The 15,387-nt window shown below is 37.2% G+C and overlaps 1 protein-coding gene across 1 annotated transcript; it reads left to right on the top strand.

The window, feature by feature from the left end:
- Window positions 1-255: 255 nt before the first annotated feature.
- On the top strand, window positions 256-10,909 carry LOC109036558 (dorsal root ganglia homeobox protein). The gene is made up of 6 exons (XM_019050848.2): window positions 256-356; window positions 2,441-2,575; window positions 3,656-3,767; window positions 5,092-5,188; window positions 7,209-7,321; window positions 9,215-10,909. Exons 1-6 carry the CDS (start codon window positions 285-287, stop codon window positions 9,394-9,396), a joined length of 711 nt encoding a protein of 236 aa, XP_018906393.2. The 5' UTR covers window positions 256-284; the 3' UTR covers window positions 9,397-10,909.
- Window positions 10,910-15,387: the final 4,478 nt, after the last annotated feature.

Here is a 15,387-nt window from a genome sequence, read left to right as displayed (position 1 = left end):
GGCGTATCGTCGAGGGCGGTGGGGATTCGATGTAGCTTTATGAATAAAAAGAACAAAAAACCACAAGTTAATCTCGGGGGATGATTGAAACGATTGGTAGTATTAAACGAAGGAGGTGAGAAGAGGGGAGTGAAGATAACTGGTACTCGTGGTATTTACCGCGGGTAGTTCCCGAAAACGGAATCCAATTGGTCGCTCGATGTACACGGAGCGAGGGTTGGTGGGCGGAGCCACCACATATTTATTCAGAGGGTCGCTCGCGGCATCCCTTATTCGAGTAGACTATGGCTGGGCCGTTCCTAACGTCTCTCCACGGTGATCTTTTATCAGAATACGTGTTCGGAAGGAGAAGACAGGTGAGTTATCATTTATGCCCCTGCTCCTTCCCCCTCTGTTCGTTCTTTTTTCGTTGGAATTAATTTAAACGTTTTATTGGATATTAAAACTCAGAGTGATTATTTTGTGCACCTTAAAATTGAGCTGTTCAGGAATGATTTACAAGCTGAAACTCATCATTTGGTTCAAACCGTCGTATTTTGAAACTGTTCAAGTGCTTTGATTTTCCGTGAATTTTCAGATGAATTGTTTTATTTCTGTATGAAAAGCAGACTTGCATAATTTTATAATACTTTTTAATTTTAATAATGCATTTAGAAGTAGTAGTTTTATCGATGACTAAAATGCGAGACCACGTATGTCTATTTGTGACGTTGCAGACTGCCTGTCCTTATTTATGGTGTTTTTAGAAAACTAGTCAATTATGTACTGCCGTGCCAAGGAAGAACGCCGTATGAGCCTGTTGACGCTGCCCAGTTTCCTTCGATTAAAACGGAAATTACTGGGAAATTTGTGAATGTTTTATTCCAACATTTTCAGACAGTTTTCTACGCACTTTAATCTAATATATTTGAAAATTTCAAGGAAAAATAAGAATTACTTTTCTAAAAAATACATGTTTTATCCGGAGAAATTTGACAAGTCCCGAATGCTCATACGGCGTTTTTCCTGACCACGGCAGAGTAATTTCCTGAAAACTTCCTTGATTTTTCATTTCTTTTGGTAGAGTACTCTTATTAAATTTTAAGCCATGAAGTTGGCATGTTCCTCTTCGAAAAAGTGAGATACCTATAGACGGAGATTTTGAAAAACCGCAATTAATTACATGATTTCGCACTTTGGCCATCGATATGCAGATATAATCAGAAAAGGTTTTTGCTTAAATTAAATGTCAAAACATCTAAAAAGTGAATTCTTTTTTTTAGGGGGGAGGGTATAAAACATGTTATCTCCCCTAGCTACCTACGTAATCATTGTTGATGTTACAATAAATTTGTTCAAAAATAAATCATAATAAGTACGTAAACCCTCAGCACCACTTTGAATGAAAATTTATTTATGCTTCGAGAAACCCTACAAATTTTCCGCTTAAAAATCATCCCTTTGTATATTTTGCATCACAGAGATCAACCTTATCTTTCGTTTTTATGACAAGATGCTTTCGTAATTTTGGATATTATTTGTTTGTGATCGAAAATAATACTGTTTTTTTTTTCTTCTAAAAAAAATTGTCTTCTAGGGATCCTTTATAACGTCCATTTTTTGATAATCGTTCGTATACTCCGGGAAAAAGTTTACTCCGAGTGTTGTGTCATCATATGCTTCATTTAGGCGACATCCGGGTCAAATTTACGATGGTCATTATTTTTGGGGTGTAAAACAGCCTGTTTCTACCAAGGATGTTTTTCCTAAAACAGGTACTTTTGATCAATATGACTTATGATTCATCATATACCGTGTTTCTCTGCCGATGAAGTAATGTTAAGAAATTAAGAATCCAACAAGATGAAGTTAAAATCTTTTGGCCGACAAGATCTTCAATCGGTCCATATTCTGCACAATATCTAACATAATCCCGATTATCTCTGCTGATCGCGTTAATTTAGCTTGATTAGTTTGCGAATTGTACATTTATTACACTCCCGTATGTTAGCCCTTAATTTCCGCATTCTGGTTCACTAAGTCACCCTCGGGTTCGGGATTTAGTTTTCAGTCTTTAGACATTAGGTACTCTCGGAATTCAAAAGTTTGGAATATCAGGTGCTGAGAGAAGGCGTATAGGAAGATAGATGGCGCCAAAATTGGAGGTTTTCTAATAATTTTCGATTTATACATCTAACTCTTCATGGGAGCTATCTTTTCACAAGTAATCACATATCTAAAGATAAAACGCACCCTACACCCCCCCCCTCCCGATGAATAGATGACATTAAATAAGAAGCTTTAAAAATTGTCTCTCGTAATAAAATTCTCACTAGGACACGAGAAATGAGATGGCTTTTCTGGGCGCTTTTCCTAAAGAAGGAATTGCACAGCAAAATTATCAAATTTATGAAAGTTTTTCACATGCTGATTTCCTTTTTCCTTGTCTTTTTCTTCTTAGCGACGGAATAGAACGACTTTTACCCCACAACAATTGACCGAACTAGAATCTTTATTTCAGAAGACTCACTATCCTGATGTTTTTCTCCGGGAGGAAGTCGCTCTAAGAATTAACTTGTCCGAAGCACGAGTGCAAGTAAGAATGAAACCCCTTTTCACTGTAACAATGTTCTACATTCCTAAAGAAAACGTCGTAAGAATTTTTAAACGTTGCTAAAGTTTTGTCAATATGAACCACATTTTCTCGAGGATTTACGTCCATTAAAAAAATACTACATTTATGTGCGTAAATCCTCAAGAATTTTTTTTTTTTCCGTTAAAATATGGATCACGTAATTTTCGTTACCCTGAAAGGGTCAAAGTCAAAATGTAATGGCAGTGCGGGCAGCGGTTTCTACTTTTCAAGGATTACCTGAATCTGAATCATCAGTGAAATTTCGATTTTTTTAAAAAAGAGTAATGAGTTTGTTTGCTGCTTTAATGTATCAATGCCCTCGCACAGAAAAAATGCAACAAAAATGTCTTGGCGTGCTTGATTTTACGAAAGGGAAAACTTACGAAATCCGTTGCATTCCCTTGAGATCTCCGTAATTTTTCTACTCTCGTGAGAAATCCTCTATCATCAAGATTTATTGCTTCGTTAGGCTGGTAAATTCTAGTTTTCTGCGTCGCACAGTGGGACGAACTGGTACGGTCGGACATGACATTTTGGGCTAAAATTTCACATTTTTTGTTTATTTCGTCATAATTCAGTTTCAAAGGGTGTCTCCGAGAGAAAATTTCACGAAACCCCGATGAAGCCACCCTTAAACTGTTTTATATCATATTTTCGAAAAAATAAGCTTTCAAAGTTTCCAGAATTTGTCCGACCTCACCTATTATCTCAATTCACTGTGCGTCGGTTTTCTCTCTTTAAGCAATATGATAAGAGGGAAAAAGGGAACCCATAAAAGGAAAACCAACTTCTTTTGCTTATTTCAGAAGAAGAATTAAAAAATACTTACTATTTATCTCCCGGCATAATTTAATTTTTTTGTTCATTTTCAATACGTATGCAAGCTTATTGAAATTCCTAAGAAATTCCTTTCATAATTAATTGGTAAATAATATGACTTCATAAATTTCGAGTATTCACACAGTCTAAAGTATACGTAGTTTTAGATCGATGCATTTCTCTGACAATCGTCTAAATGATTCAATTTTTTTCTCAATCCAGGTATGGTTTCAAAATCGACGCGCAAAATGGCGGAAGCAGGCGCGACTACAACTATTGCAAGATGCGTGGAGGATACGTTGCTTGGGATTATCGACACCACCCCTACTAATGGGTAATTTCATATCTCCTTTCTCACTGTGCCAAAAATTGAAGCGTGACTAAATTTTGAGATGAGGTTTGATGTAGTGTGTAAATATCCGTGGTTTTTTATAGTTTCAGGGTAAAAATAAATTTATGTGCGTGTATTTCTTACCCAGCGGCGAAAATTTATGTATAGGTTCTTTGCCGTGACCGTAGACTTTGATGCATTGATTAACAGTAGAACCTAAAAATACCATCTCTTCAATTATAAGGCGTATTTGGCGTATTTGACTTTTTTAATATAGGTAGTATAAAAAAAATTCAATATTGTGTCAAAATAGAAAATGTTTATCAATATATTAAAATTAAAAACCCCAGTAGTGAATTAAAACTGTCCTAAATGAAATAATTTCAATTTATCCGTCGTAGCTATCTTTTCCCGCATCCTGTAATGGTGGCAAACAAAACTTTAATTAGAGCCTACGGGAGAGAATAATAATTTCTCTGGATGAAGCTCCCAGATATTTCTGCAGACATCGCTAAAAAGATACATCAGGTTTAATTTGAGGCATCAAAACTACCAGGTAACAATAAAAAAAACTGCCTTTGAAGCTTCCAAATCACGATTTCACCTACTCTTCTCTCGATCATACGTGCGGGTAACGCTGGTCATTTTGAAGAAACACTTTGAGATTCGAATAAAAAGGCTCGCAAGTGACGCAAAATGCTATTTGATCTGTGAGGATGCGACTTATTACGACGCGTAAGATCTGTTTTTGTCTAATCATACAAGTGGAGGCGAACGTTCACTTGAGAGTCTTGAAACTACGCTTAACGGTACAGTTCGGTGTTCGCCTTCAATGCGACGAATAGGCAAAATCAGCTCCCACGAGTCAAAATAGTTGTATCCTCAGAGATTGAAGTCACACAAGTGTGTGGCGTTCCTCCGAGGATTTTCAGCCTTGGCTGGAAACCCCAAAAATTACTGAAATCACAACTTGATGTATTTTTATGATTGAAATGTAATGATTGCAGACTATCGCCTTGATTTTTATAAAACAAAAATGTGTATAAACTTGGAATTATTTTAGGTTTTCATAAAAACCGCACTTCGAGGGTTTCATTCATTTTAGATTTTAATTTTTTTTCCATTCTCATTTTTAGCGAAAAAATGGTGGTGTTTATATTTGCTTGCTAAAACAACCACACATCGACCATACACAGGATAAGCTGAATCTAATATCACACACAATATTTCATCCCATAATAATCTCATAATTTTAAAATTAAATTATTTTATCATTTTTCCATGTCTTCTTTTTTTTAACCTTCACTAAAATTTTGATTTTTTACAGGACCGGGGAGTCATCGTCCAAGTGCCATAGATGCTGGACATTCAAATAACCTAAAAATTCCAACTAGTGATAACCCTGACTTTCGGCTGATGCAATGGTAAGATATTTTTGCCGCCGATTTTTTTTTTTTACATTTCAGACCTTCATAATTTTTACTTTTTTCACTAGGATATCGGATTTGAGATCTCAATAAGGGATTATGTTTTTTGAATTCCTTGATAGATCGGCATGAAATGAATACATATATGAGATTGACGGAAATGAGCACATGTGGTGTTGTGCTTAATCCTATCAGCCGGTAAATTCCTCAGTCAAAAATAATACTTTTTTGCAGGGCCGGATTTACCTACTTGCCGCCCATGGGCCACCTGTATTTTGCCGCTCCCTTCTCATTCGTTTTGAAACATCGATACAAACCATCAGTGGAGTGTGCCGGAAAAGGAAGGGTGCATAAGACGCGTTTACTCGCGTTGGGCACATTTTTTGTGAAAGCCCTGTCAACACTAGCAAAAGTTCACGGAACTTTGCGCGAAAATTAAGTTCCGTTAACCTATCTTTGTCTGGACGAGGCCTTTCATTTGTAAGAAATGAACGTAAAAATTATGCAAGAACGAACATAAATGTGGTTTAGTAATTTTAACCTCCGCCGCCGCGCCGCGCTGACTACACTGTTTTTGACGCAATGCATGAAGTATTCCTACAGTCTTGTAGGCGCTATGCGTTTCACGCCGACCGCTACTAAACGCACTGTGTTCGAGGCAATGCGTAAAGTATTCATGAAGTCTTGCAGGTGCTAATATGTGTTACACGCTGACCGCCGCGCCGCGCAGAGGGCTTCTCCTTTTCATCTCAAGTCCTATTTCATCATCAAGTCCTATTCATCATCATTGCTCTCCGCACCGCGTCGCTTCATACCGAATTGTGTGTTTGGTTTCTCTCTTCACTCGACTAATTAAAGGTCGACTCTTGTGACACCGAAAGACGTTTTTTCGGTTGTAATTTCTTTTCTGAATCCGATTTTTTTTATACCCATATTTAAAAAAAATTGCAAAATTTGCCGCTATGGGCCACGGCCCATGTGGCCACCCCCTTAATTCGGCCCTGATTTTTTGCTTTAAAATGTCGTTTCCTATGAGTCATTTTAAGAAAGTACCAGGGGCCTTGAAAGTTTTGTAATTAAAACCGATTTTTTTTCGTTATAAAAAAAATTACGATGAAAATGAATGAGACGGAATGTAACTCACAAGGATATTACCACGTGATTGTCCATATCTCAGTAATTCATCTTTGGTTGCTAAAAAAACGGAGGGGCTGACGGAAAGGGGCTTCGCGAGGATCTCAGATATCAGGGGAGGGGGAGAAGCTTGTTCAAATCTGAAATTTCCACCTTTTGCTTTGATTTTTACTTTTGTCGTAGGCAAAAATGAGTAGAGAGCATGAAGGTATTCCAAAAAAATAAAAAATCGTGTCATGTGTCCTCCCCCATAATTGAAGAAAAATCAATTTCTACAGCTTTAAGAGACTCGGCCCTCCACTCAAAACAGTCCCAAGGAAAGCATGTTCATTAGCAGGAAAAAAAAAAAAATAAAAATAAAATGTGATCTAAAGAATCTATTGTCCTTGGAAATGCGAACATTTAGAGTCCGGATATACCCTATATCGACGGTGTAAGTCGGCAATCACATATCTCGTTTACGGTGTCTGAAAATCTCCGCCTCTATGTTATTTTTTTAAAGGAGAACAAATTGGCATTATTCCTTGAAGTTTTTGCAGACTTTTCATCGCACAGAGAAGAAAAATCACGGCAGTTTTAAAGAATTGCCTTTGAGTAGTTTTCCGTTTAAAAATAAAGTATGATAGGAAGTCTGCGACGCGACGTCGCAAACCGAGTTATGTGATTGCCGACTTACACCGTCGATATAGTATACGCACGTTTTTATTTTTAAATCACGCTGTATAATATAAAATCATAAGAATAACGCTATACATAACGCCTGTAGCAAGTTCTTCGAGTGGTTTGGTTGGACCGCGAAGCTGTCTGTAACCTTAAAATACAAATGTGTAAAATTCTCTTTGCCGCTAGAATCGATTCTATTCTTGGCTTATTAATTTTCCAGCTTACACATGAGCAGCGATAAACCGGGCACTATGATCTCTCCTGCACCAGGTGCGGCGGCTCTCTGCCCTTGCAACCTCTCTAGTCCGGCTGAAAAATCCCCTCAATCTGCAGGTGAGATCTCATGTGATTTCTTATCACCCTAATTTAAGGAACGCAAGAAGAGTTTCTGCCGTGCTAAGGAAGAACGCCGTATGAACATTCGAGAGTTGCCAAATTTCCCTTGATAAAACATGAATTTTTGACGACATTTACGCACATTTTTCTTTGAAATCTTCAGATATTTTAGATTAAATTGCGTACAAAATAGTCTGAAAATTTTGGAAAATAATATTCACAATTTTCCTAGAAAATTCGGTTTTTATTGAAGGAAACTTGGCAACGTCTGAAGGCTCATACGGCGTTCTTCCTTAGCATGACAGTAGTGACCCACTCTGCTGTGCTAAGCAAAAGCGCCGTATAGACCTCCAGGCGTCGCCAAATTTCCTCTGATAAAATACGATTTTATTGGGGAAATTGTAAATATTTTTCTTCCAATTTTTTAGATTATTTTGTTCGCAATTTAATCTAAGATATCTGTAAATTTGAAGGACAAATATACATAATTTTCGTCAAAGATACATGTTTTATCCGAGGAAATTTGGCAACTCGAATGTGCATACGACGTTCTTATTTGGCACGGCAGCGACTGTTGCGTTGAGGGGTGAAGAACAAGTTCCCTTGGAGACTTGAACGCTCGGGAAAGAAAAACAACTTATCGCGCACCGAGAGCCATCTCTTGGCTGTATCTCGAATTCTGAATGGGTCTAAATTGTGCCAGTCACAAAAACGCGTTTTAATTGTTATAGCTTACAGATTATAAGAAAAAACACCCCCCCCCCCCCCCCAGGCGCCTTGATATGTATGAGAAGAAGTAAGATATAATCTATAATTTCCTGCCAAGCTTCATCATGAACCACATTATTCGAATCATTTCCACCCATTAATGATAATCGTCCCATCAAAATTCAGGCTAAATACCCAGAGTAGATTGCCGCGAACCAACGACAACAACAACAACAACAACAACAACAAAAAGTCCACCCATTTTCTAAGGTTTATACCACTTTTTAATATACATCAAGATTCATAACCAAACCAAGAACCATAACCAAACCTCAAGACTCGTGTTGGGTTGGAGTTAATCTAAGAATGAGTCTTTACACCACTTTCATGATTGTATGGACTCTTGAAACGAATCATTGCCACAAAAAACGGGAAGCTAGAAAATTGGACATACGCGGTTTTTGCACGACACGATTCAATTTGACTCTGGCCCTTTTGTGAGTGGGAACCTTGGATGTTGACGGAAAACGTATTCTTCCTCCTGGAGAAAAAAGGAGGTGTTTGCATTTCGGACGTCTTGGATTTTTTTGATGACGCAGGTCGGTACGGACGACTTTTATTATTATCGATTTTCTTGGAAATGGTGTAGTTTGTAGAAAATAGTCATACTATATAGTGTGTTTGAAATTATACCATGGGTGGACTTAAGCAAAAAAATCGGACGTTATGATCCATTTATCATACTTCGAATTCCGGATTTTGCTGGGGTACCTGTAGTTCCGACCTCCGTCACGGGGTAAACAATCCCCAAGATGCAAACACCTCCCTTTTTTCTCTATGCTTTTAATTACCTACGATGGGTTGGATTTAGGCATTTTTAATGTATTCGCCGTATTTCCACCAGTTTTGATGAGAAAGCATGTATTTTGATTCTTAATTTCTTATCCTATCTGGTAATCTATTATCCTTGGTTTAAAATAAATTGCCATATCTCCAACAAATTGGGGCTTGTTTCATATCTGAAACCAGCACTGCATACGGTGATATAGGTATTAACAAATCCGATACATATTGTCATACTTTGCCCTTAAAAGTTTTATGAGCACCTACCCTACTGTCATGTTCCTCTCATGTAGTGCCATACTTAATTGCAAGTTCTCAAAATATAATTTTCATTTTCAGATTGTCCGTCGTTTCACCGAAAAATATCACCCACTGAACGCACATCTTCACCGACTAGTCCTATGACCTCATTAACAGAGTCAAGTAGTACTTTAGAACATCACAACAGCAAAGAAGTGCAACGAGGGCCCGAAAACCTAATTAAAAATATGGACGGCTCCAATAACAATGAGGCAAAGTGACCTGTTTCAATGTAAATTATTTTTGTTCGAACTGAACTTAATTTCTTGTGTAGTTCCGAAATACGCTTCCACACAGTAGAGCAAAGCCTAGTTCCCTTTGTCGTGAAAGAGCTTCAAAAGATGAGCATAATTTACGCGTGAGGGTATTTAAGAGAGCAAGTCGACATTTTGTTGTGCACTGAAAAAAAAGCTCGGTGTATTTACTAAGAAAAGGGTAAAATTACCAAGAATTCAGGGTTCTATTTGATCCCAGTTTTTTCTTGGTAAAATTACCATTTATGGAATTGGTAATTTTACTGAGAAATCTCGGTAAAATTATTGATTTTCTCGGTAATTTTACTGGACCCCGGTAAAAACGCCAATATTTTTTATCGACTGTGGTAGAATAACCGAGACCGAGATAAAATGGCAAAGTTACCGGGAATTGATTACCAATAAAAGTGGTATTCTTACCTGAAAAAACAGTAAAAATACCGTTTTTAGGTAAGATTACCAGTCTGTCTTGGTAAAATTACCAATAATTGGTAAAAAAAAAGTGAGATGGTAAAGGTACCAACGGACCTTGGTAAAAACGCCAAGAATTTTTTTTCAGTGTGGGGGACATAAAGTAGCAGGAATATCTAGAAACGAAAATCCTCATTTAGAGAGCCACTTACTTTAATTTTCACATAATTATGTCAAGCAAATTCCTTGTAGTAGGTAAGTTAAATTAAAGTCATATGAATATAGTTCACGAGCGCGCCGTTGAATTTTAATTCGGCGCTCCCTTTTTTTTATGCGAATATTGTAAGTTGTATTATACTTCTTGTGCAATGCCTATCCTTTCTTGAAGTAAAAAAAAATGTTGGTTGACGTTTAAAAGAAATCATTTTTATTTTCCGTTAATTCCAAAAGCACGCACTATCCTGAAATAACACACAGGTTAGCTGAAGAACGCATAGACTGTTTAATTAGGACTTCAGAAAAATGCAAATAGTTGTTGAACTGTATGAGTTAAGAAACCTTCGTTGATACTTCATAAGTTGAAACTAAGGGAAAGAGATTTGAAGATATCATTCAGTAAAAGTAAAATTTTGACCGCTATTTTCAGAGCCCAAGTAGCATGGACTGTCAAATTTGGATCCCAGAGAATTGTAATTTTTTTTTAAATGTAGTGCGGAAAATGTATCGAAGCATCCCTTTCTCTGCCACGTTATAAAGAAGGAGCAGAGAAAAGAAAAAACTTTTACAAGCAGAACGGTAGGAGTGCTGCCGTATTAAGCAAGAAAGCCTTATGAACATTCGAGAGTTGCCAAACCTCCTTCAATTAAATGTTCATTTTTGAAGAACGTTATGAATATTTTCCCTTGAGATTATTAGGAACTTTTGGTGGAATTGAGAACTAAATTATGTGAAAAATTGGGAGGGAAATATTCATAAATTTACCAGGAAATTCGCGTTTTATGGAAGGAAATTTGGCAACGCCTGAAGGTTCATACGGCGTTTTTCCTAAGCACGGCAGAGTGGCTGCCGCAGTATTATTTATCTGGGGACTTTAACGCTATACCACAAAAAAATTAGCTCACAGGTTGTGATAAAACATTCCTTCCTGGTTTATCAAATATATATTCAAATTCATAAAGTCAGGTGTTTTAAAATTTAAAATGTCACTAGTTTAACCGTGGAGTCAAATGGCTTGTTTATTTTCAGTAGAACAATGTTCGTCGAGCTGGTAAAAAAGTCTGATTTTGATATTTTGACGGAAGACGTAGGTAGGTATCTTTTTAGCCGAAAGTTGGGAATATTTGGACCGTGTTAAACAGAAAGGAACCAAGGCACATCAGCTTTTACCAAATTTAACTGGGAAATTTAATTTTTTACATGAAAACGGTTGTGTGGATTTTCGTGCTTTCAGTGAATTTTCTCTACAGTACAATACAAATTCCTTAAAATTTTCAAAGGAATTCGCACAAACATTCTCTCGTAAAATATCAAATTGCCCAGTTAAATTTGGCAATAGCTGATGTGGCTTGGTTCTTTTCTGTTAAACGCGGTCAATTTATCTTTGAAAGTTTCAGATGATCGAGATTAAATTTCGAACAAACAGCATTGAACAATTAGGAGACAAATAAAATAAAAATATTTCCAGGGAATCCGTGTTTTGATTTGGCAACAATGGACAGCCAAAGGTTCATACGGCGGTTTCCCTAGCAAAGCGGCAGTTTTCATCCCTAAACTACAATTCCTCCTCATCGCGGGATAAGCATGTCGGAAATAGTCACACCGTAACACGCCGAGTCGCGCGGAAACAAAATCGCTGCTAGTTCGCCTTCAATTTGGGCGACGCAACCCAACCTCACGCCGGAGTTGATTAAGTTGTATCAACCGATAGGCTGTATCCCGACGTTTCTACGTACCCTGAAAACCAGTCAGTTACATTCGAGGACATATCGATAAATTGACAGACACGCATGGCCACGTTATGGGAAAACGCCCCATGAACACGAATGTTGCACAATATCTCCCGAAAAAGGACGTATTTTTTTAAAAAAAGTTATGAACATTTCTTATTTTTGAAGTTTAAGATGATTAAGATCAAGTTGCGGACAGACTTCACTGAAAATTAGAGGAAAAGCCACGTGATAAGTGGTTTAATAACAACTTTTAAATATCCAATGCTGCTGTGACACCCAGCTTATTTATTTCCATTTTTAAGTTGTGTTTTCTATCCTTTCGTTTAAGTCTCCGACCCATAATATCCGTGTTGTTCTTGAACATTTTCCCAGGAAATTGGTGTTTCATCAAAGGAAATTTCGCAACGGCGGAAAGTTCATACGGCGTTTTTTTCTTGCGAATGCAGCATGATTTTATCCGTAAACTACAATTCCTCCTCATCGCGCAATAAGCATGACGGTAATACGTAATAGGACGTATTTCTGTCAAACGGAACTACGTGCATTAGGTAAGACATGAGCCCTGAGACCCATAATAATATATGCATAACAGGGCTCACGCCATGATGCACATAGTTCTGTTTGATTGAAATACGTCCAATTCATACACCGTAACGGCCGGCGCGGCGCACGGTGTGGCGATATGGGTAAAAGGTCGGACATGGGCGATTCAGGGATTGTGCATGTTTAGGACCGGAAATGTGTTCTACGGGTACTCTATTGTATGGATTTGATGATAGTTTTTAAATTTTCATCCCCCATATTGATGGTAGAGGCCTCTAAAGTCCACTAAGTCGGCAATCTAAAATTTCCTCTAAAAACGCACCAATGTTTGTGCACTCTTTAGCCTAATTTAAAAATTTAATGAGACCTTTTCCAATGATATAATCTTACTCTATGAAAGCTGCTGATCATTTTTCACTACTAAAATGTAGCCGTAAATAGCTTTGAAGACGATTTATGCCGTCTGAAAGTCCTCGCGCCGAAAATGCTGAAAATAAAACTTTACATTAACTTTCGTTGCAAGTGCCAAGGAGTGCCACGCTGGGACTTGTTGGGTCAGACCCACAGGACCCCTGAGCAGCCTCCTGAACAATTTTTAGCTGCTAATATCTGCTACTCCGACGGCAGCATGATATTATCTGATATGAGGTCGGTTGCGCAAAATCGGTTTTAATCACTCCGCGCAACCAATTGTTGACATTTCTCTAAGATCCATCACGCAGGTAAGTGGTCAAAGGTTAAAATAGGCTAATTACGTGTAAAAAAAGTTACTGGATGCAGCAGTAGTAGTGTAATTTATTTACTTCTATATACTGGATACTTCAGAAATTTAAATTGTTTCTGTAATTTATCATACTATAGTAATGAATGGTAAAGAGGTTAGAACTGTTATTATACTTTAAATAATGTGGCTTCTACTCGCGCTGGTTGGTATCCTCATGTTATAATAATTATTAACACGGCAATTACAGAAATTCCGAATATCATGTAGAATATCATTAAATTTCACCTGTAGAAAGTCAATATTAATAGAGCTAATAATGTAAATATAGTCTTATTACAAATTTTAGTCTGATTAATTTTACCAAAAATTGAAAAAAAAATAATTCATATTGATAAATTAAGATGGATGTAGCTAATTAGCTGGATGTGGTAGTGGATGAAGTAGTCGAGAGTTAACGTTTTGTTTGGTCATGAAGGGCAAATAGAGATGTTGTTTAAAATCTCATTTCTTCTATTTTATTAATTTTTTTTTGTTCCTATATTAAACAGCAGTATTAAGATATACAAATATGAATACGTACAATGCTACTTATAAAGCCAGGTGGAAAGAGAGAAAGACGGTTGCAAATATTTTAAGAAGTTTCGAAAATTTAAATTATAGAAATACATTCATTTGCGAGATGGAATTCAATGTTTTTAGTACTTTTCAGGGACAACTTATGTAAATAGGTAGCAATTTTTCTCGGATTTTCATCACTCTGATGGTAAAAGTAGAGGCAGATTTGAAATTTAAAACAAAAATTGCCCTGTGATCACATGCTCTTTAATTCAAAATGATGCGTTTTAAAGCCACAGTTTCGAGGTGGTTCAGGAAATCAATGTTTTTATAGTATTCTTTCGGAATAACTTGTATAAATAGCAATTTTTCTCGGACTTTCATTACTCAAAAGGTAAAAGTAAAGGCAGATTTGAAATCTACGACAAAAATTGCCCTTGGAAAGTTCTCCTCAATTCAAAATGATGCGTTTTAAAGCCACAGTTTCTAGGTGGAAATCAATATTTTTAGTATTTTTCAGGAACAACTTATGTAAATAGCAATTTTTCTTGGATTTTCATCACTCTAATGGTAAAAATAAAGGCAGATTTGAACTCTACGACAAAAATTGCCGCAGATAGGTCTTCCTTGATTAAAAATGATGCGTTTTAGGGCCACAGTTGACAACAAAACGCAAGTGGTCGAGCGCATGTCCGGACAAACCGGCCTTTCGCCACACCGTGCGGCGGTTGGAGCATCGCGCTGCTTGGAAACAAAATCGCTACGCTAGTTCGCCTTCAATTTGGGCGACGCAACCCAACCTCACGCCGGAGTTAATTAAGTTGTATCAACCGACTGGCTTTATTCCGAACGTTTTTACGTATTTACCTCTAGTATGAAAGTAGTTTCTACTCTAGTAGTTTCGTTACATTCTAGGAATTACGGATGACTTGACAGACAAGCTCGGCCACGCTGAAGAAAACACCGTATGAACATTCGCATGTTAAAAATGCCCCTCGAAAAAGACGCGTTACTGAGGAAAGATATGAATATTTTTCATTAAAAGTAGGATCAATATCAAATTGTGAACGATACCTTCACTGGCAAATTGCAAGAAAAATGTTCAAAATATTCTCAAAAAATCAGTGTTCATCAAAGGAAATTTAAACAGCCGTTGTTGCATACGCAGGGTTGCAAAGTTTAATCAAATTTCAACATTTCTTGGCTTGCTGAAAGAGTTCCTTGACCACTGATCCCGAAATCATCGGAATCCTTAAAAAAAAAAAGAAAAAAAAAATAGAAAAGAAGAAAGAGAAGGTTGATTTGATTGCAATGCTAACTTTGAAGCACCACGTACGTTTGCTATGTATGAAGTTGAGAATTGCAAATAGCCCAAATACGACAAACATTTACGTAGTGCCTACCAATATAGTAAATTATTCCATGCCCGATAAAGGAAAATTAGAAGAAAGGGCAGAAAAATATAAATAAGAGCGGATAGGTGCTAATATTAAGATCTATTCAAGTAGATCCAGAACCTGAACAAAAATCGCGGATTCAGTACCTTCTCAAGGCACCCGCTCTACACATAAAAAAATTCCCGAAAACTCGGGAATGTCATTTGCGGATCCAGCGATTTGATAACACCGGATTTCCTCCATTTAAGCCTGTGCTACATAATCGATTCTTGTCGGAGCACCTGGCCCCTCCAAGAATCGATACATTTCCAGAGGTTTAAATGGAGGAAATCCGGTGTTGTCAAATTGCTGGATCCGCCAATGGAACGTCGAGGCGCGG

Source organism: Bemisia tabaci, chromosome 5, assembly GCF_918797505.1.
Source record: "Bemisia tabaci chromosome 5, PGI_BMITA_v3".
In the NCBI taxonomy this organism is placed as follows: Eukaryota; Metazoa; Arthropoda; class Insecta; order Hemiptera; family Aleyrodidae; genus Bemisia; species Bemisia tabaci.
The sequence above is the reverse complement of the archived record's forward strand: the minus strand, read 5'-3'. Positions and strand labels throughout refer to the sequence as shown.

Bases quoted from the DNA above. Each gene is read 5' to 3' on its own strand.
- LOC109036558 (XM_019050848.2), top strand. From the start codon at position 285: ATGGCTGGGCCGTTCCTAACGTCTCTCCACGGTGATCTTTTATCAGAA. The intron at 357-2,440 runs GTGAGTTATCAT...TTTTCTTCTTAG, and splicing joins TGTTCGGAAGGAGAAGACAG to CGACGGAATAGAACGACTTT. The intron at 5,189-7,208 runs GTAAGATATTTT...TTAATTTTCCAG, and splicing joins GACTTTCGGCTGATGCAATG to CTTACACATGAGCAGCGATA.